The sequence below is a fragment of the Entelurus aequoreus genome, linkage group LG12 (genome assembly GCF_033978785.1).
Source record: "Entelurus aequoreus isolate RoL-2023_Sb linkage group LG12, RoL_Eaeq_v1.1, whole genome shotgun sequence".
NCBI classification, from domain to species: Eukaryota; Metazoa; Chordata; class Actinopteri; order Syngnathiformes; family Syngnathidae; genus Entelurus; species Entelurus aequoreus.
Window position 1 is genome coordinate 32,491,967 of NC_084742.1, and position 21,973 is coordinate 32,513,939.

At 39.8% G+C, this 21,973-nt stretch overlaps 2 protein-coding genes across 4 annotated transcripts in view; one reads left to right on the forward strand and one right to left on the reverse strand.

The window, feature by feature from the left end:
* tmem178bb (transmembrane protein 178Bb) overlaps window positions 1-6,761 on the reverse strand; it is a 224,403-nt gene extending 217,642 nt beyond the window's left edge. Inside the window, exons 1-2 of the mRNA XM_062065686.1 lie at window positions 6,742-6,761; window positions 5,978-6,534 (exon numbers count right to left, since the gene is read on the reverse strand). Of these exons, the coding sequence (XP_061921670.1) occupies window positions 5,978-6,347 (370 nt within the window). The 5' untranslated portion in view covers window positions 6,348-6,534; window positions 6,742-6,761. The remainder of the gene's footprint in view (window positions 1-5,977; window positions 6,535-6,741) is intronic.
* Window positions 6,762-10,686: 3,925 nt separating this feature from the next.
* mrps33 (mitochondrial ribosomal protein S33) lies at window positions 10,687-19,558 on the forward strand. 3 transcript variants are annotated; one of them, XM_062066969.1, is made up of 4 exons: window positions 10,724-10,749; window positions 10,815-10,878; window positions 13,835-14,051; window positions 18,799-19,557. In XM_062066969.1, the coding sequence occupies exons 3-4, from the start codon at window positions 13,837-13,839 to the stop codon at window positions 18,902-18,904; spliced, it is 321 nt and encodes a 106-aa protein (XP_061922953.1). In that variant the 5' UTR covers window positions 10,724-10,749; window positions 10,815-10,878; window positions 13,835-13,836; the 3' UTR covers window positions 18,905-19,557. The 3 variants fall into 3 exon arrangements, with proteins under 3 accessions (XP_061922951.1, XP_061922953.1, XP_061922954.1); XM_062066967.1 differs by having other exon boundaries at window positions 10,687-10,878; window positions 18,799-19,555; XM_062066970.1 differs by lacking the exon at window positions 10,724-10,749 and having other exon boundaries at window positions 13,832-14,051; window positions 18,799-19,558.
* The last annotated feature ends 2,415 nt before the right edge of the window (window positions 19,559-21,973 follow it).

Below are 21,973 nucleotides of genomic sequence, written 5' to 3' on the forward strand. Positions count from 1 at the left end.
ATCCAACAGAAACCCCAGCGCTGCTTCCTGTCCTTTTAACGCACACAGTCCGCCCTTGTACCATTAGCAAGTGTGTGTGTGTGTGTGTGTGTGTGTGTGTGTGTGTGTTTGGGGGGGGGGGGGGGGGGGGGGGGAAACAGGGATTTCTAGATGCGTCTTGGCTCTCCAAGCAAAGCCTCCATCATCTTCACCAACTCGAATGAAAAATCAATGCAGCTCATTGTGATTCACTATTTATCTTTAGCACATCTCATGCAGACTAGAATGGCTCTCACAGAAATATACATTTGACATTATCTAATATTTCGAACTGTAGAGCAAGGGGGTGTAGTCAACACTTTTTCCACCGACAGTTGCATCAAGAAAAATTCAAAGATGTGTGGGGGTGGGGGGGGACCATTTTTAGTGTGGTGCTGGTTGTTGTTTTTGCTAGTAAAAAGGTATTTCCTGAATTGAACTTGCTGTGCTTCCGACGTCGTCTTGTTGATACAAAATCATTCAAAAGAAAATGCCGGGTTACATCAAACGTATCAGTAACGGCGTTGTAACGTATATCAATGTAGTTCATTAGATTACGTGTTACTAGTAAAAGTAACAGCGGTATATAATATGATTTGCGTATTTGATTTGGCGTGGTCTTGATTGGGATGTAGCAAAGAAATGTGCGCACACGTTAATACATCCATTTTTTGTGCGTGCAACATTTTCTAGATTTGAACATATGCCAATTTGTATTTAAAAACCCACACAGCTCTTAATACAGGAGGCCCCTGGACTGCCAGAGAATAAGAAGATGGAGCAGGAGAGGTAGGTGTTCCCAACTTAAGGCCTTACTGACTAAGATCCAAATACCACGTGCTAAACAGTATGTGCACACTATAAAATTGTGTGTACTATTAGTGGCCGTGTTGTTGGTGATCTACAAAGAGAATTGATGACAAGTGCTAAAGTGGTGCAGACCTCCCTATTCAAATTAGCTTTTTGCGTGTATATCGGCTGTCACCATGGAGACACTCAATTTTCTATACATGTATGGCATCATATGGTCCAACCAGTGGCCTTTTGTCACACAAATATAATATGAACCACCTATTCTATTGAATAGCGCTATTACTAATGGTCAAACCCTGGCCAGGTCATACCAAAGACTATAAAAATGGGACCCATTACCTCCCTGCTTGGCACTCAGCATCAAGGGTTGGAATTGGGGGTTAAATCACCAAGAATGATTCCCGGGCCCGGCCACCGCTGCTGCTCACTGCTCCCCTCACCTCCCAGGGGGTGATGGGTCAAATGCAGAGAATAATTTCGCCACACCTGGTGTGCGTGTGACAATCATTGGTACTTTAATTTTAACTTAACTTTATTCCGAACACTGATCATCAGCCCTTTGAGACACTTGTGATTTAGGGCTATATAAATAAACATTGATTGATTGATTGATCAGCCAAATTTATGTCATGTATATCGTATATCAACTGTATTTCACTATCCGAGTCGGTGACATTAGCTGGACCAACTTAAACCAGCACTAAGTAACTTTTCAACTTTCATAAAATAACTTTTGGGATGATACATGGACTTACAACTCGTTGAATGACACCTCTGTCATGGCCCGGGGGGGTCTGTATCGCTCTGACTGGCACTATGCAACATTGAGGAGGGTGGCAAGAACCCTGCTCCACAAATAACTACAAATGTGCAGACTACTTTACGGCATAAGTCACTCATAAAAGTTAAGATAACATCTATTTTGATGTAAATAGGCAGCATTAGACACTTTAAGTCACATCTTTGCATTTCATAGCACATAAATGTGGTGTGTTCAAGTAACCGTGATCATAGTTCGAAACAGAACTGTCACTACTTTTTAAAGTCAGGAGAGGCTCAACCTCCATTAAATACACTATAAATGATAATAATGATAGCAATGATTATAATTATTCAAATAATAATGATGATAATTAGTCCCCAAAATTGTAATTTGTACCAAACAAGTTAGGATATTTCTGGGAGTCTTTAGCTCCCTTCAAAATATCTAATGACGCTAACGGTTTGAACACTTGATGAACATTATTTAATGAATCAAAGACATACAAATGTAAATATTGTAGTTCTGATCATGAAATGTGCCATCTACTGTCCTTCCAGGTAATCACGTTGGGAAGACTAGCACCTGCATAGATTGTTGGATAGGAGTGTTTACATTCAAGAGGAAACTGGTTTACAATCGCATAATCTAGATATGTTAATCTCATCTTTAAAATGTCTAAAAGTACATTCATTTGTTTTCCATAAAACATCTTAGGAGAGATTCAAAACTGCAAGCTACTTGTAAAAACCTTATTAAAGTTGTTATATGTGTAGTTAGCTTCAAACAAATTAAGTCAATCATTAGTTTGTCAGTGCATTTAAACATACCGAGTGTGTATGTGGGTCAGTGAGGTTAGCTTTACAGGAGTCTATTAATAACACATAAGTAATGTTAAAGACCGAAATGAGGCCATCGGAAAAACTTGCCCTCAAGCTCAAATTATAGACAAAGTGAAAATAATGTAATTTTGCTGAGTAACTATTTTTGAAAAAATAAACAAAATACATTTTTAAAAAAAACAACTAATCATGGATTAGATTTATATAGCACTTCAAAGCGCTAATGAAAACTTGAAATCCATCATTCAGTCACTCATTCACACCTCGATGGTGAATGAGTGACTGCTGGCGGAACATGGCTGCCATTGTGCGCCCAGGGCCAACATTCATTCACATTCATACACCAGTGTGAGCGGCTCTGGGAAAAAGGTGATTGAAGTGTCTTGCCCAAGGACACACCAGCAGTGACTAAGATGATGGAAACTGTATTTGTACCAAGAGCCCTCAAGTTTCTGGACGGCCGCGCTACCATCTGAGACAAACCGCCCTTAAAAAAAAAAAAGCTAATATAATAACTAGCAGGCACAAGGCATTGTTACAACATTGATTATATGAAAACTGACTTCAAAAACACGAAATTTGGATTAATCATGATTAATCACAGGTGATTACTCACTTGTATAGTCAAAATTTGCTTAAGTAAAATTAAGAAAACACACCAACAATCAGAATGTCATCTAGGAACACTTTTAAATGTTTTACTTGAATTATTTATTTGCTCAAAACTTGGATTACAGTTTCACCTAAAATTCTTTCAGGCTGTATTTTGTAGTGAAATTTTCCAGCGAGCACACCAGTCGGAGTCTCAACACTCATTTTTGTACTGACGTAGACATTGATCTGCTCACTGACTGTGAAAGAACTGGGCAAAATACGGCCCTTTGATAATCTTAATTCGGTCTGACGGACGTTAATAATATTTTCTTACCTTAAACATCGAAACTCTAGCCGCCATTATGTGCAGTGCCGTATTCATATTACCGTAAATGTTGAAGTAGAGAAAGTATTCTAATGGTTGGAATCTGTGTTTTTGAGTGATTTATGCGTTGTTACGGTAACCTACGTCACAGCAGCTCCAGGCAGATGAGGCATCAAGCGATGTGGGTGCAGTTTGTTTAAAAATATACATAGTGTTTTTCATAATGAAAAACAAAAAACAAATGCTATGTCTAGCAATAAAAGATTACAGTTGGTAAAAAAAGGTGGCTGCTAGACTTGACAACAAGAAAGTTTGATCATATTACGCCTATACTGGCTCACCTGCACTGGCTTCCTGTGCACTTAAGATGTGACTTTAAGGTTTTACTATACGTATAAAATACTACACGGTATAGCTCCATCCTATCTTGCTGATTGTATTGTATCATATGTCCCGGCAAGAAATCTGCGTTCAAAGAAGCCAGGCTTATTAGTGATTCCCAGAGCCCCCCAAAAAAGTCTGCGGGCTATAGAGCGTTTTCTATTCAGGCTCCAGTACTCTGGAATGCCTTCCGGTAACAGTTAGAGATGCTACCTCAGTAGAAGCATTTAAGTCCCATCTTATAACTAATTTGTATAGTCTAGCCTTTAAATAGACTCCCCTTTTAGACCAGTTGATCTGCCGTCTCTTTTCTGCCCTGCCCCCCTCTCCTGCGTGGAGAGGTTATAAGGTGATCACAGATGATGCACTAGCTGTTTAAAGTCGGGACCCTGGGTGGACCACTCATCTGTGCATCAGTTAGGGACATCTCTGCTGGCTTGTCTCCACCTAAGATGATCCCCTGCTGGCCCCACTATGGACTGGACTCTCACACTATTAACTAGATCCACTCGACATCCATTGCATCCCCACATCTGCGGTCCCCTCCCAGGTTTCTCATTGTGCCCACTGGGTTGAGTTTTTTCTTGTCCTGATGTGGGATCTGAGCCGAGGATGTCGTAGTGGCTTGTGCAGCCCTTTGAGACACTTGTGATTTAGGGCTATATAAATAAACTTTGATTGATTATTTGAAATAGTCAACCTCCATCCATCCATCCATTTTCTACCGCGTGTCCCTTTTGGGGTCGCGGGGGGTGCTGGAGCCTATCAGCTGCATTCGGGCGGAAGGCGGGGTACACCCTGGACGCGTCACCACATCATCACAGGGCCAACACAGACAGACAACATTCAGTCTCACATTCACACATTAGGGCCAATTTTAGTGTTACCAATCAACCTATCCCCAGGTGCATGTCTTTGGAGGTGGGAGGAAGTCGGAGTACCCGAAAGGGAACCCATGCAGTCACGGGTAGAACATGCAAACTCCACACAGAAAGATCCGGAGCCCGTTTGAACCCAGGACCTTCGTATTGTGAGGCACATGCACTAACACCTGTTGCACCGTGCTGCCCAGTAAATACATTGCATGATTAATCTAAAAGTGTTCATGATTAATGTGATCAATTTATCAATCAACTTGTTAATTTTGACAGCCTTAAAAACATATATAGTGTTTTTAATCATGAAAAATAACAACAAACACATTAAATCAGTGGTTCTTAACCTTGTTGGAGGTACCGAACCACACCAGTTTCATATGCGCATTCACCAAACCCTTCATTAATCAAAAAAAATAATAATAAAAAAAAAAAAATTCAAGACAAAGTTATATGTTTTTGGTAACACTTTGGTATGGGGAACATATTCTAAGTAATAAAGACTTCATTTAGAGTTTTTTGGACACTAAGGGAACATATTCTAAGTAACAAAGACTTTATTTAGAGTTATTTGGTTAGGGTTAGGGTTAGAGGGTTAGGGCCAGGGTTAGAGGGTTAGGCTTATAATAAGGCCATGCCGAATAAGGCATTAATAAGTACTTAATAATGACTAGTTAAGAGCCAATATGTTACTAATTTGCATGTTAATAAGCTACTAATTAATGGTGAATATGTTCCCCATACTAAAGTGTTACCATGTTTTTTTACTGGTGCACAAAATGAACCATGCATGAACATCACCTTGTTCAAACAACAAAACCAACACAGTGCATAAACTCACAACAAATTACACACCTGCAAATCAGTTAGCTGTTGCCGTATCCGTAATACGCCGATAGGGAGAAGTTTTTATTCACACGATGAGTCGGGTGTGTCTTGACCTCCGCCGAACCCCTGAGCCCGACTCACCGAACCCCTAGGGTTCCATCGAACCCAGGTTAAGAACCACTGCATTAAATAGTCAACAGTGGACTACCAATACTGTTATTGAGAAAAGCGTCCTACCATATTGAGCAGTTGAGTTGAGCCATTATACAGCAGAAGTGATTATGTCATTATTTGCAGTTGAAAGGTCAGTCAAAGCAGCATTTAGGCTGGCAAGTGCACACACAGATCAGCTCTCAATTAAAAAAAGGCATGAGAACAAACAGCCCCGAAACTTGCTGCATAACAGCAAGAAAACAAGCCTTTTTCTTTGGCCTTTGGTCAAATGAACAACCGTGCAGGATAATTGATCCTCCCTTATGGATGTCACAGCACATGCCTGCAGGCCAACGTTTCTGCACGTCCGAGTCTCGCCTCCACATACCTTTCCGGATGAGATCTTCGATCGCCTGGTCAAAGCCCAGCCGGTGGCACTTCCTCCAAAGCCCCATGTTGGTGGAGTTGTACTGCCTGTTGCACTCGTCCGCGGCGCTCATGGCGAACAGCTGCCGCCGATTGCGGGCCAGGGGCAGCTTCTCCTCGCCGCTCCGGCTGGCCCGCAGCGGCAGGCTGTTATTGGGGATGTAGATGAAGCCCGGGTCCTTGCGGCGGCTGGAGAAGCTCTGGCAGCGCTCCTTGTACCGCCTGGCGTCGGTCTCGTACCAGTGGTCGGAGCACATCGCCACCGCCAGCATGCCCAGGGCGCATAGAGACAGCGAGAGCCCGGCGTAGAGAAGCAACTTCCCGGCAGCCATGCTCGCCTCACAGCCGCATCAGCACCACGAAGGACGGACAGCTCCTTTCTGCGGATCCCCCCCTTTTTTCTCCTCCTCCTACAGCTCACATCACCTCAGGAGAGTTTTTTTTTTTTTTGGTGGATTGCAATTGGAAGCCGAGATGTTGCAGAGGAAATAATAATCCTCTCCTTTTTTCCGTCTTGTTCTGCAGCACGATGGAGACAAGACGAGGACGCTTATCTCAGCTCAGCAAACAGCAACACAACATGCACATCTTTAAAAAAATGTTTTTAATGAAATGGTGGCATTTATAAGGACAAAGAAAGAGGGGGTACAGGAGAAACCCCGAAAATCGTGCACCCCAACATTATCACATATGCAATCTGCATTTTGCAAGGAAAATAAAACATACCTGATGTGTGTACACCATGCAGCATGAGGAATGCAGAATGGGGAGGGATCCAGGCTCGCTGGTTGAGTCAGCAAAGCGTCCCCCCACGTCTGATGACGGGATGACGGCAGAGGCAAGAGATGGAGCCCGACCGCCGACCAATCAACACCTATCTGTCTGCACAAGCATGTTAGCATAATGTGGGCTGCATGGGATTGGATTGAGCTGTCTAAAAATACCACCACCTATCCGGCACGTGCCTCCTCCAATAAAACCAAATTATTCATGCTAAAAAGGGGGGACCTTAAATCAAACCTCCCAATTAAAGCTTTTTGATATACACTATATTGCCAAAAGTATTTGGCCACCTGCCTTTACTCACACATGAACTTGAAAGCCATCCCATGGAATTGTCCAAAATGTGTTGGTATCCTGGAGCATTCAAAGTTCCTTTCCCTGGAACTAAGGGACCAAGCCCAACTCCTGCAAAACCAACCCCACACCATAATACTTCCTCCACCAAATTTCACACTCGGCAAAATGCAGTCCAAAATGTAGCGTTCTCCTGGCAACCTCCAAACCCAGACTCGTCCATCAGATTGCCAGATAGAAAAGCGTGATTCACCATTTCAGAGAAGGTGTCTCCACTGCTCTAGAGTCCAGTGGCGACGTGCTTTACACCACTGCATCCAACACTTTGCATTGGAATTGGTGATGGATGGCTTAGATGCAGCTGCTCGGCCATGGAAACCCATATTACTATAACTAAAGGTGACTAAAGAGTGACTAAAGAGTGTTATTTAATGTCTCGAGGGCTCTAATACTCGTTTTAAAAATGGTATTTAGAAGGTAGTATACAGGTTTGTTGTGCTCGGGCCATGACAATATCCGATTTATAATAAATAATTCCTACTTTGCGGAAATTATCTTATTGTGGTATAGGTCCAGAACCAAAAGGGATGACTGTGCACACACACACACACACACATATATATATATATATATATATATATATATATATATATATATATATATATATATATATATATATATATATATATATATATATATATATATATATATATATATATATATATATATATATATATATATATATATATATATATATATATATATATATATATATATATATATATATATATATATATATATATATATATATATATATATATATACATATATAAATATATATATATATACATACATATATAAATATATATATATATATATATATATATATATATATATATATATATATATATATATATATATACATACCGGTAATGTACTCTCGGGATAGCGGGGGTGCTGGAGCCTCTCCCAGCTGCATTGGTGTGCTGCCTAAATACACTTAACAATATATAATAGGCAAACATTATCCACTGTGTTTTTTCAAAACATCAATGCATCCATTTGTTTACCGCTTGTCTCTTTTGGAGAATAAATACTAGTTCTGTCAATTGATTAAATGTGTGCAATGTGTAATGATCTATTATACTTTAGAGCCCAACGCTAATATATGCCACCAGGATATTCCAATAGGGACATCTCACAGGAAAAGGCCAAGTTCAGCCCCCCCTGTATGCAAAATATACTTAAAAGTGTCAACATCAGTAGATAAAAGGAATGATGTTTGTTTTCTTTTCAGCGTTATCTGGTGCCCCCTCGTGCATATAGAGTGAAATGCATTTACCTCTCAGAATCCGGACCTATTATTTCTGCTTAATATGATGCGACCCCGAAAGGGACAAGCGGTAGGAAATGGATGGATGGATGATCATCCAAAAATACGTATTCATTATATTTGACAACATGTAAAGTTATTACTACTGGTAAATTGCTTTAAGTGAGCTTTAAAACGGGAAAGTATATATTGTTCGTTAACTTGTTCCTTTATATCCATCTATCCATTTCTACCGCTTTTCCCTTTTATGTTTGGGTGAAATCACTTCCTGCTATATTCACGTGACCATTCAAATAGATTTAGTGGCCCTCACTTGGGGACTGTGGTCCATTTTCGGATATCCAAAATGTTAGGGAGGGGTTCTTATGAGTCAAAAATTGAACACAAACTTTATGATGAGTAAAGCTGTTTTTCAAACCTAAACAAAGGCAAATATATTTGTGACCTGAACTGATTGAACAGCGGAACCTTTGCGTCAACAAAACCGGCGGACTTGTTAACAATGACGGACTTCCTATTTTACCTTCACAACCTCATACTATTGGCTAAGTTTTATCTTCATAAATGTAAGTTTCTCAATACCCGACCTGTTCTTTGTGCCTTTATAAAAGAATTAGAACTTTACTTTAAAACGCTTTCTACCTCTGACAACCAAAAACCGTGAAAACTATAAAGCTGTGCTCCAAATTTGAATTATTTACGGAACTTGTCTGAGCCTATGGCTTTACATTTTCTTACATACCGTATTTTCCGCACTATAAGGCGCACCTAAAAACCTCCAATTTTCTCAAAAGCTGACAGTGCGCCTTATAATCCGGTGCGCCTTATATATGGACCAATATTGAGCCACAACAAACCTAAACTTCATTTTCATAAAGTTTTCCCCTTAGAAGAAGAAGTGCTTCTTCTTCTACGGTAAGCAGCCGCCAACTTAATTTTCCCCCGTAGAAGAAGTTCTTCTTCTACAGTAAGCAGCCGCCCCCGTAGAAGAAGAAGAAGAAACGTGCGGTGCATGCTGGGATATATGACTGCGCGAGGCGTGCCGTTTCATTTCCATTTGTTTGTTTATGTAAAGACCCCAAAATGGCTCCTATTAAGAGACATGCTTACGACGCAAAGTTTAAACTTAAGACGATCAGTCACGCAGTAGAACACGGGAATAGAGCAGCAGCGACACTGACTTGATCAATGAAGACTTCGACGAGACTGTTGGATGCCGTATCCGCCCAACTGTTTAATTCGGACACTGAAGAAGAAGAATTTGAGGGATTTGTGGATGAGGAATAACTTCATAAAGTGTGCTTTACATGTTTATTTTGTGTGTTGTGTTGTGGGACATTAACGTTTGAGCAACATTGAGTTATTGGTATATTGTTATTGCTCTGCAGTATTTCGAGTGTTACTATATTGTGATTGCACTAACGTTTGATTTACTGTAACAGTATCACTGGTTTTTACGTGTTTATTGAATCAGGGAAAAGTTCCCCTCGACTATGTGATATAAATGTTGCACTACATGTTATACCTTGCTGTTGTTAAAAGATCAACAAAACACCACGTCACTGACTTTACCTCGGGGAAAATAATAAATCAGCTGTTTATTCATTTTGGGAGTGAACAGAGTTTTCAGAACGCTGGTTTGTTATCTATTAATAAAGTTTGACTGACCTATCTGACTGTTTTGTTGACATTCCCTTTAGCGCAGCTCCATCTAATGGAAGCATAGGTGCGCCTTATAATCAGGTGTGCCTTATAGTGCGGAAAATACGGTATATATATTTTGCATTCTATTTTAGTTACTTTATTGAGTTTACAACCCCGTGGTGCTGTTTTGTACTGTTTCTTTATTTGTTTTGATTATTGTTATGTATTTTCTTGAATGTTGATTATAAATAAAATAAAGATTTAAAATGAAAAAGAAAAAATATATCCAAAATGTTAGAGAGGGGTTCTTATGATTAAAAAAATCGATCACAAACTTTATGATGAGTAAAGGTGTTTTCCAAACCTAAACAAAGACGAATAGTTATGACCTAAACTGATAGAACAGCGGAACTTTTGCGTCATCAAAACCGGCGGACTTGTTAATGACGGACTTCCTGTTGGGAAATCTTATAAAACGCCCTTTACGCTCACTTTAGCAATACATACGCGTCCATTTGGTCTAATGTTAAGTGAATGCATCATGTTTAAAAGTAAAATAGAAAAAGCATAAACCATTGGAGAAATTAAAAACTAGTTTAGATAAAACCGGAAGTCGTACAACTATCCAATCACAGTTTAGATGCAAACGTATAGGCGGAAGTGGACCTATTCGAGTGAAGGTTATACTCAGCAGCAGTTTTTTGCCCAGTTCATGGATTAAAACTAATATTGACTCTGTTTTAAGATGTATTACCTGTGTTTTGGAGCCCAAGCAACCGTACTAGAGTGAATAGAGCCTTACAGTTAAGGTAAGAAATATTATCTGTCAGCATATTGTACTGTACTGTACCATGTGGCTATCGTTTGCACTGGGAAGGTAAAGCGACAGTAATCGCCTGCAAATTATATTTTAATGGGTTATACTTGATATTTTCAACATACAATATCGTGATAGTGCTCACTAAAACATACAGTTGATAGAAGTCGTTTAGGGTTTACTTGCCTCTTGCACAAGGGATCGTAACATTACACTTGTCTAGTTACTCACCATTAATAATACACACAAATGTTCAGTGCAAAATATGCTTAAAAATAAAAGCATCTTCTGCCACATAGTTATGTCTAACAGTGGTTCACTTCGTCAGTGAAAATTAATTATAAAAAATGTTAAAATATAACCCCTGACACCTTAAAGTATATGATTATTAGGACGAGGCGATGTGGCTGAAAACGGTATCGCGAAATAAGTGTTTTATATTGATGGATATCGATACTTATTGATATGTTTATGACCTACGGAAAATATGGACCAGGAGAAAAAACATAAGAAATGCTCACTTTTTTTATTTCAAATATAACCTCCCTTTGATTATAATTGCCTCGGCTATCAAGGCAGAAAGGAAAGGACATGTCAACACAACCATGGAAAACAATCAATGTAAAGATAATTCTAAAATCACAATAAACACTTAACCTATTTAATGAAGGTGCAATAACAAAATATTGCCATGTGTGAAGAAATATATTGCTACTACGGTACATTTTTTGTCTACTTTATACCTGCATTATCCTTTTCATCCTTACACTTTCCATCCTTTGTAATTTAGCTACTGTGTGGAACAAGTTCCCTTGTGGATCATTAAAGTTTGTCTAGGTCTAAATGTGAACATAGAGAAACCTGAAAATAACTTTATTCTGCCGGTTTACTGCCAGGAAGTTACATGTAACATTTAATTTGGTCTGTTATTCTTATTTAAGTATGAAAATGAATTCATGTTTTGCAGTAATTATTATTTAAATATTATTGGACCAAATCATTGGAGCACATTTGTTGTATTTTGGCATTTATTTTATTTATACTGCCCTGCACTGGGCTGTTCCTACCTGTTTCCGTACACCCGAATAGGGTACAGACGTGGGTTGGAAAAAAAGAAAACTGCCATACTGTCGACATGACTATTCCTGTTTCATCCACACGTTTTTCCTTCTCTGCAGCACACATTTTGTATTTCTCTTTTTACTGTAACTACTCAATCGGTACCGGAAGACACACTCGGTCCACGCATGCGTGAAGACTTTTTCACTTCCATCAACCTGTTTTAAGGCAGTTATTTTCATGCACGCAGTCACTGTTACCATGGTTTTCTTTGTTGTAATCTTTGTTTGAATTACAATATCATATACAAGATTACATACAACATTTTTGATGAAGTTCTGCTCACAAAAATACATTTGTATTACAAATGTTTGCATGCATGTCTGCTTATTATGACCACAAAATGTTTGTCTGTATATGATGGTTAGTATAAATTACCCCAAATTTCCTGTTAATTTCCATTAATTCCCATGGACGGTGTCCAACTTTGATTAATCAAATGTTCAATATTTCCAAGCTTCCCGGGCTTAACTTCCCGTGGTAAATTTACGGAAAGTTTCCGGAAATTTACCGTAAACTTTCCACCCTTTTGCAACCCTATTCACAATACTGATCATTTAAAAGTCTACTTTTTGTCAGGTTGCAGATTAGGGCTGGGTATCGTTTACATTTTTTTGATACCAGTACCCTTAAAACGATACAGATACCAACTGAGTACTTCATTCGATATTAATCATGTGAAAATGCAGTATGTTGCGTAATTTTCACCACTCCTCCCCATTCAAGATTTCTAAGGGCTCAAATATTTATTAAATAACTGAACAGACATGTACAACAGTGTTATTTTGGCTGTGAAATTAGTGAACAAGCTAAGCTAGCATTAGCTCACATGCCTACAACATGCCCAAAACGATTTACTTGACAATACATGTTTTAACACACAAAGGATGAGTACTGTTAACATAGTAACCATTTATACATTACCTGAAGTTATCGACGGTTGAGCAGTGTTCTGTTGAGATGACAACGATGCTGGTGTTGTAGAAGCCGGCTTTTATAACACAGTACAGTTCTCCACCCTTAAGTTTGCTCCGTGCCTGATGAGGTGTTTAATCATATTGCTGGTATTCCCCGTTTTCCCTGAAATCTTGCCGCATGGTGTGCATTTATTTGTACCCGGCGCCACAGGCGTCTAGTACAACCATACCTTTTACCGCTTTGCTGCCGGCATCTCGGAATGATGAACAGTCAATTGTGTACTGCTTCAACCCGCTCTACCACCATACAAACTATTGTTGTTGCGGCGGTGGACCAATCACATGGCGCATTGAATCGAATGCTTGCAGTGATTGGCTGCGAGCAAAACCATAGACACAGTATTTTTTTCTTGATCTGGGTACAAAAAAGGATTGCAGGTATCGTTTGACGGACGCACTTTCGATACTACTTGGTATCGGGTTGTTTCGGTCGATACCTGAAAGGTATGGAGTACAGATACCCAGCCCTATTGCAGATATAGATGTATGTTACAGTAAGTGCCTTGTTAAAAAAATTAAAAAAATACACATTTTTAAAAAAGTAATTCAAAGTATATCAAACAAACCTTTAACGATGGGAGTCAGTGGCGCCCCTGTTTAAAATGAGCATATATTAATGCTGTATGAACAAGAATGTTTTAATGTAGACACATAGAATCATCATACCGGTGTGATTATATGTATCAAGTGTTAATTCAAAGCTAAGGCAAAATATTGAGATATATATTGTGTATCGCGATATGGCCTAAAAATATTGAGATATTAAAAAAAGACCATATCGCCCAGCCCTATTTCAGCATTTATTTCAATTCTTCCCCTCTCATATTCACTTCTGTCTGCTACTGTCAGCAGGTATGGCCGGTCTTTCCAATTATGCACTGCGCATGTCTCGGTTGAGCGCCCAGATCTTCGGAAATGTTGTGCGTACCACAGACTCCAAATCCATGAAGGTGGTTGAGCTGTTCCGGGAGCCTCCCTTTGCCAAGAAGAAGGATGTGTATGACTGGTACCCACAACATAATGTTTACTACGCCATGACCAAGAAGCTCAGGTTCATGGGATTATTCAGGTAATTTGCATTTTGTGACAGCCATTTTGGCTGTGTTGGATAAATGTAATTAGGTGACATATGCCAGAGGATATTTAGTTTAAAACGTTTAATGGAATTGTCATTTAGGTATCCTAAATTAAAATAGCTTGAAAAGGCAGCGCGACAAACAAATGGAACATTATGGTCTTTGCGACAACAAGTCACTTTCAATACCCATCTATTTACTGACATTACACAACCTTGATATTTATGGAGTATTTTGTTAAAATAAACTTAAGTATGCCAATATGATTCAATATTATATTAAAAGTGAAATGAGCAGGATAGAACCTCTTTAAGGTTTATAATTGTAGGTGGAGATGTTGAGATAGAGAAAAGCTTTAGCAAGTGTTGTCCCGATACCACTTTTTTTTTTCTTCTGATACAATATCGGTATTGGAACTTTTACTATTGGGCAATACTGATAAAAATCAGATATATCAGCAAAAATCATAGTACATACTCATAATATTTTGTAGTGTACAATGTTTGAAAAGGCTTGATCAAGTAAAATTACAGAACAATCAAATATATATGAAAAACTCAACTTATTACAGACTAATGCAGTCTTTAAATGGAAGTGCCATCCATCCATCCATTTTCTACCGCTTATTCCCTTCGGGGTCACGGGGGGCGCTGGAGCCTATCTCAGCTACAATCGGGCGGAAGGCGGGGTACACCCTGGACAAGTCGCCACCTCATCACAGGGCCAACACAGATAGACAGACAACATTCACACTCACATTCACACACTAGGGCCAATTTTAGTGTTGCCAATCAACCTATCCCCAGGTGCATGTCTTTGGAGGTGGGAGGAAGCCGGAGTACCCGGAGGGAACCCACGCAGTCACGGGGAGAACATGCAAACTCCACACAGAAAGATCCCGAGCCCGGGATTGAACTCACGACTACTCAGGACCAAATGGAAGTGGAAGAATAATTTGTTTTGGCGTCATCTAGTGGTCAGTTATTAAAGCTAAGCTCATGACAGAGTAAGTTAGATAATGCGGACATGTTTGTTACTGGAGACTTTGTATGTGGAAGTAATATTCGACTATTTGATACTTCTTTATGTTGAAAAGTGTGGTGTTTCAGACTGCAATATTGTTCTATTAAGGACACTTATTACATGTGTGTTTGGCTGTTTTGTAGCTGCTAGCCCCTTGTGGTCCATAGCAGTGTCTCTTAACCATGGGGCCTCGAGCTCCTCCTAGAGGGCTGCCAAAAAATATCTGTTTCTCAGCTGTGGTCCATATGGACCGCAGCGGTACTCAGTCGTAATACACATTTACACCACTTGTGGCAGTAATGATAATATTAAACAAAGTCTAAAGTTAAAATCATAGTTTCTTAAGTGCAAACATTCTGACTAAAGTGGTGAAGCTGTATTTTAATTTGCACTTTAATTTTGACAGTTTACTGTATTTAAGAAACATGTTATTTTTATTAGTAATTTAGTTAGAATTTATGTATTTTAGTACTGCGGATTATATGTAAATTTAGTTGCATCAGTTTTAATGAGTGTCTTCTTTTTTAGTATATTTGATTAGTTTTTTTTGGGTTTTTTTTTAAATCAGCCTGACAAAAGCCTTGATAATATTCATTGTTTTCAACCTGTTAAGTTGTAACTGTTCTATAAATAAGAGTGCTTTGTGTTAACATATTTTGGGGTGGAATGGATTTTTTTGATTTACATGGTTTCCTTCCTATTGGAAAACTTGCTTTGGTCAGGCTTAAAAGGGTCATATTATGATTTTCTACATCTAAAACAGTATCTTGTGGTCTACATAACATGCATTGGTGGTTTTTTTGTCAAAATGTTGCATAGATTATGTTTTACAGACCATCTTCAAGTCGCTTTCTGACTGTCTCTTCAGATGCGCCATGCAGTCTTATTTACGTGCCTCCACTTTGGCAAGTGTCTTCTCCTCATCAGCCGTGTTGTATTTTTTTGTATTGGCGTATACTGACAGATATAAGTTAGAACTGTACGCTATTTTGTATTAGAAATGGAAACAGCAGAGGGTGCATGTACAAGCCAATCTGCCTTACAATAAGAGAGAGAGGATAGCGAAATAAGGAGCTTATTGACTCCAGCATCGGACTACAATGGTAGACTCGCGCAAAGATCTTTGGGTATATTTCTCGCATATATGGAGATGTCCGTTGACGGCACAGGACAGAGCAAATTCCAAACGGCTCGATGAAGTATGAAGGAAGGCAAGCATATTTTATATAGACCTGCACAATGTCTCCACGGTTTGATTTCAAATTTTCGTGACTTATGCAGATCCCAAATACACAAAAACATGACCATCAGTTCAGAAAAGTTGGTTTTGCACATTGGCCGGAGTACCACTGTACATGTATTTAAAGACAAATATTTCAGTTATTATTGTTACTTATCAGTATCAACATTTCAGCTTTTTATCATTACATTGTCTTTTTGCTATATGTTTCCTTTTTGCTCTATTTTTCATTATTAATTTAACTCTGCAATGTGCCACCGGCCAAGAAAATGTTTTGCAGTGGTCTGCAAACTAACCTCGGGCTGTTAAAAAATGACAGGGAAATGTCTACAGGCTCTGTCTTAGCACTATCGCTAGGCAAGCTTATGGAGTTGTTCTCCACGCTTCCACGCCGCGCTTGTGGAGGTACCCTGTATGGCTGGATCGCTGCTCAAATGGCAAATACTGCGCCTTTTATGACCACTTGTATTTAAAGGCCTACTGAAAGCCACTACTACCGACCACGCAGTCTGATAGTTTATATATCAATGATGAAATCTTAACATTATAACACATGCCAATACGGCCGGGTTAACTTATAAAGTGACATTTTAAATTTGCCGCTAAACTTCCGGTTCGAAACGCCTCTGAGGATGACGTATGCGTGTGACGTAGCCCGACGAACACGGGTATGCCTTCCACATTGAAGCCGATACGAAAAAGCTCTGTTTTCATTTCATAATTCCACAGTATTCTGGACATCTGTGTTCGTGAATCTGTTTCAATCATGTTCATTGCATTATGGAGAAGGAAGCCGAGCAAGCAAAGAAGAAAGTTGTCGGTGCGAAATGGACGTATTTTTCGAACGTAGTCAGCCACAACAGTACACAGCCGGCGCTTCTTTGTTTACATTCCCGAAAGATGCAGTCAAGATGGAAGAACTCGGATAACAGAGACTCTAACCAGGAGGACTTTTGATTTGGATACACAGACGCCTGTAGAGAACTGGGACAACACAGACTCTTACCAGGATTACTTTGATTTGGATGACAAAGACGCAGACGTGCTACTGTGAGTATGCAGCTTTGGCTTTTTTTTGCGTATGTACGTAACTTTTTTTAAATATATAAGCTTTATGAACCTTGGGTTAGGTGAACTGTCTTTTGGGCTTAGTGATTGTGTGTGTTGATCATGTGTTTGAATTGTATTGGCGTGTTCTATGGAGCTAGGAGCTAGCAGAGGAGCTAGGAGCTAGCATAACACGTACCGTACCGTACGCGCGCGTCACGTACGTAACTTTTTTAAAATATATAAGCTTTATGAACCTTGGGTTAGGTGAACGGTCTTTTGGGCTGAGTGATTGTGTGTGTTGATCGGGTGTTTGAATTGTATTGGCGTGTTCTATGGAGCTAGGAGCTAGCAGAGGAGCTAGGAGCTAGCATAACAAACACGCAGGTGTTATTATGCAGGATTAATTTGTGGCATATTAAATATAAGCCTGGTTGTGTTGTGGCTAATAGAGTATATATATGTCTTGTGTTTATTTACTGTTGTAGTCATTCCCAGCTGAATATCAGGTACCGTGAGTATGCAGCCTTGGCTGCTAAACATTCGATAACTTGACCGTATGTGCGCGTCACGTACGTAACTTTTAAAAAATATATAAGCTTTATGAACCTTGGGTTAGGTAAACGGTCTTTTGGGCTGAGTGATTGTGTGTGTTGATCAGGTGTTTGAATTGTATTGGCGTGTTCTATGGAGCTAGGAGCTAGCAGAGGAGCTAGGAGCTAGCATAACAAACACGCAGGTGTTTTTATGCAGGATTAATTTGTGGCATATTAAATATAAGCCTGGTTGTGTTGTGGCTAATAGAGTATATATATGTCTTGTGTTTATTTACTGTTGTAGTCATTCCCAGCTGAATATCAGGTCACCCCCGGCTCTCACAGCATCTTCCCTATCTGAATAGCTTCAACTCCCCACTAGTCCTTCACTTGCACTTTACTCATCCACAAATCTTTCATCCTCGCTCAAATTAATGGGGAAATTGTCGCTTTCTCGGTCCGAATCTCTCTCACTTCATGCGGCCATCATTGTAAACAATAGGGAACTTTGCGTATATGTTCAACTGACTACGTCACGCTACTTCCGGTAGGTGCAAGCCTTTTTTTTATCAGATACCAAAAGTTGCAAACTTTATCGTCGTTGTTCTATACTAAATCCTTTCAGCAAAAATATGGCAATATCGCGAAATGATCAAGTATGACACATAGAATAGATCTGCTATCCCCGTTTAAATAAAAAAAATTCATTTCAGTAGGCCTTTAATGCATGATGCAAGACACACTTCCTGTTGCACACAATTATTTTGCGGCTGTCCAAATTTATTTGTTGTGAAATAAGTATAGGAAATTGTAGTCTATGTTCTATTGCAAACTGATACCAATTATTTAAACGTTTAAACGTCTGTTTACACGTCTCCTTTCACTGGTTTGTAGGGACGAGCATGAGGATTTCAAGGAAGAGATGCGTCGCCTGAGGAAGCTGCGAGGGAAAGGCGTACCAAAGAAGGGAGAGGGCAAGAGAGCAGCCAAGAAGAAATGAGCCGCAACATTCATGACTAAAACAGGACTATTAACACCGTTATTTGTTTTTTGCTGTGACTACATCAACAAGTTTGTTTCTGCTTATGAAAAGGAAGATGCTGACTACAGTAAAAAATAAACTATGAGTCCCTTTTGTAAATGTTTTCTGCGGCAAAAAAATTGTGGTGTTTGTTTTCCATCCATCCATCTTCTGCTTATCTGAGGTCGGGTCGCAGGGGCAGCAGCTTAGGCAGAGAGGCCCAGACTTCCCTCTCCCCAGCCACTTTGTCCAGCCGGGAGACATAGTTTCCCCAAGCTGTCATGGGTCTTCCTTGTGGCCTCCTACTGGTCAGATGTGCCCTAAACACTGTCCTAGGAAGGCGTTCGGGGGAATCGCCTCATCTGGCTCCTCGATGCGTAGGAGCTCCATTACTTTGAGCTCCTCCCGAATGAATGGTTTGTTTTCACCATACAAATATGTTTCATGAAGAAATAATGCTGTACTTTACATTTGTTTTTGTAAATATAAAACATTCATGGACAAATATTTTGTATCATTAAGTTCAAGTTTCAAGTTTATTCACAATACCATAGAACAATTTCAATAGTAGTGAATATCATTTAAAGATAATGGTAAGTGAAAAGGTCCCCCAAATAAGCTAGAAGAAGCTTTTGATAGGGGGTCCAGAGGACAGTATATACATGGAATGATGAAAATGGTAGCAAGCACAACAACAACAAAAACAACACTATATGATAAACACAAGATAATAATACTAAAGCACGCATACACATACATACATTCATTCGACCATGCAAAACCCAACAGTAGTCAACCCCACATGAAGCATTAGAGATAGGTGGTTAATAGGTAAGTTTTCAGTTTCTTTTTGAAGTTGGAGAATGGATACTGCATCTTGAGGCTCTCATTAAGCCGGTTCCAAATCTTAGGTCCCCTGCATACAACACTTAGATCGGTACAAGCCAGTAGACAATGTTTACCTGATATCAGATCCAAGAGTGTTGTGGGCATGCTGGGGATGGTAGATAGGAACCAAGCTACAAAGCCTAAGACTCAGCCTGTGGATGACTTGATAGGTTAAACAAGCATTTTGATCAATATTGAACTCTGTCAGTCTTAAAAGATGATAATTATGAAATAGATGTCGAGTGGGGGCATTAAACTTGGACCATGACAGGGCCCGTATGATTTTCTTTGGCATGGATTCTAATTTGTGAAGGTAGGTAGGGAAGGTGTTACACCAGATGACATTACAGTAGTTTAGATGTGGTTCAAAAAGAGTTTTATATAGGGTAAACCCAGGGGCGGATTAAGAAATTTTGGCCCCCTGGGCCTGACATGGTCTTGGCCCCTCAACCCCCCGCGCGTGTGGGCGCACACACACGCACGCACTATGCAAGAAATACTGTATACTGTGAACAGACATGCACACTGTACTGTACAGAAGAGTGCACATACTGCACACACACTATTAGGTATACCACACAGACACTGACAAGCACAGGTTTCACACAGACACAGGGGGAGGGGATAAATGGCCTAAAAATAAACATTTTTGAAAATGATTACGCCCACTTCAGTGATGGTGCATTGGGTCATTTGAGAGATATTATGTATTGGAAGTTGGTAGCTATCATGAAATAAACCCCCCAACCCACCCAAAAAACTAAATCGGACATGATTTTTGCCCCCGTTTCCTCCCTTCTATCATTAAAAATAAAATAATATCTTAGGAAAACACATTGGCATAACGGCAGCTGTGCAGCAAATTGAGGCTCAAAGTCTGTATCTATTTGTGGTTAAGCTTGAGGAGAAGGAGAAAGGTAAAATGATAACATGCATCGGAGAGCACCACAAAGAAAGGTGTAGGCCAGTTCATGGTACAAGGGCTGCATGCAGGTCAAGATAGCCCATTTCCAAGAATGCTATAGTGGCTGGACAGGCACTGGACATGTCCTGAACTCAGTGTCAGACGTGGCTGCCGAATACTTGGATGAAGTGAAGCAGCTGACAGATCTCATGCTGCCCCATCTGAAGACTGTCCTGGCCAGGCAGAGGATGGATGAGGAGACCTTCCCAATGGACCCTGTCAGTGAACAGGCTAGTAACATTGATGGCACCCCTGTGCACAACATTGGGATGGAGAGACAATGTGGCAAGGTGGACTACAAACTGAAGAAGTTGGGCACACTGAACGCAGTCAATAGGTCAATAATTTTACAGAAGAGCCAGGAGCTTCAGAGGTTTCAAGGCAGCAGCACAAGCAAAAAGGGAGGTTGAACTCAACTGGAGTAAATTCATGAAGGCAAAATTCGAGAGTAGGGCAGATGAGAAACAAGAGATGGCTCAAAGAAAGGAGAGTAAGAGACTAGACATGCTGGACACACTGAAATCTTTTGATGGCCCCTTCACGATAGTGGGGAAGTTGAAAAGTTCCTTGTGGATGAAAGTCTGCACAAGAATGCAAAGCTGCAGAGAATGAAGCTTGAGGTTCAGTTTGCCAGAGAAAGCACCAAGCTTCTGCCTAAAGTCAATCCTATCTTCACAATCCAGGTGACACTTCCCAGAAATGGCAAAAGTGCAATTCTCCAAGTCATAATGGATACTTAGAATTTTATGGTGGTGGTAAGTATTCATGAAAACAGGTAGCCTAACATTAGTGAATGGGTGAATTCTGGAAATAACCTAAAAATCTTACACAGTGCACCTTTAAGCAAGGGGTTTCTTTCGTGCTTTCAATTTTGCAAAATCATCCACCACATCATTGAAGTCCAACTCTCTTGTCAGCTCACTCTCAATTGCCATTAGAGATAACGCATTTAATCTTTTCTGAGTCATTCTTGTGCGCAGCTCATTTTTTACTCTTGACAAAAGAGAGAATGAGCGTTCTCCCTCACAGTTACTGACCGGTAGAGTGAGAAAAATCTGTAGCGCAATGTATGTATTAGGAAACGTAGGCTGTAGTCCAAAATGTATTATTGTTTTGAGCAGTCCTGAAGGGGTCCTCTCCTCATCAGTGTTGTTGAGCTGTATAAAAGATTTGAACTGTATAAGCTCCTGTCCAAG

Excerpts from the sequence above, each read along its gene's own strand:
- mrps33 (XM_062066967.1), top strand. The coding sequence starts at position 13,837 with ATGGCCGGTCTTTCCAATTATGCACTGCGCATGTCTCGGTTGAGCGCC. Across the intron at positions 14,052-18,798 it reads AGGTTCATGGGATTATTCAG|GGACGAGCATGAGGATTTCA; the intron begins GTAATTTGCATT and ends ACTGGTTTGTAG.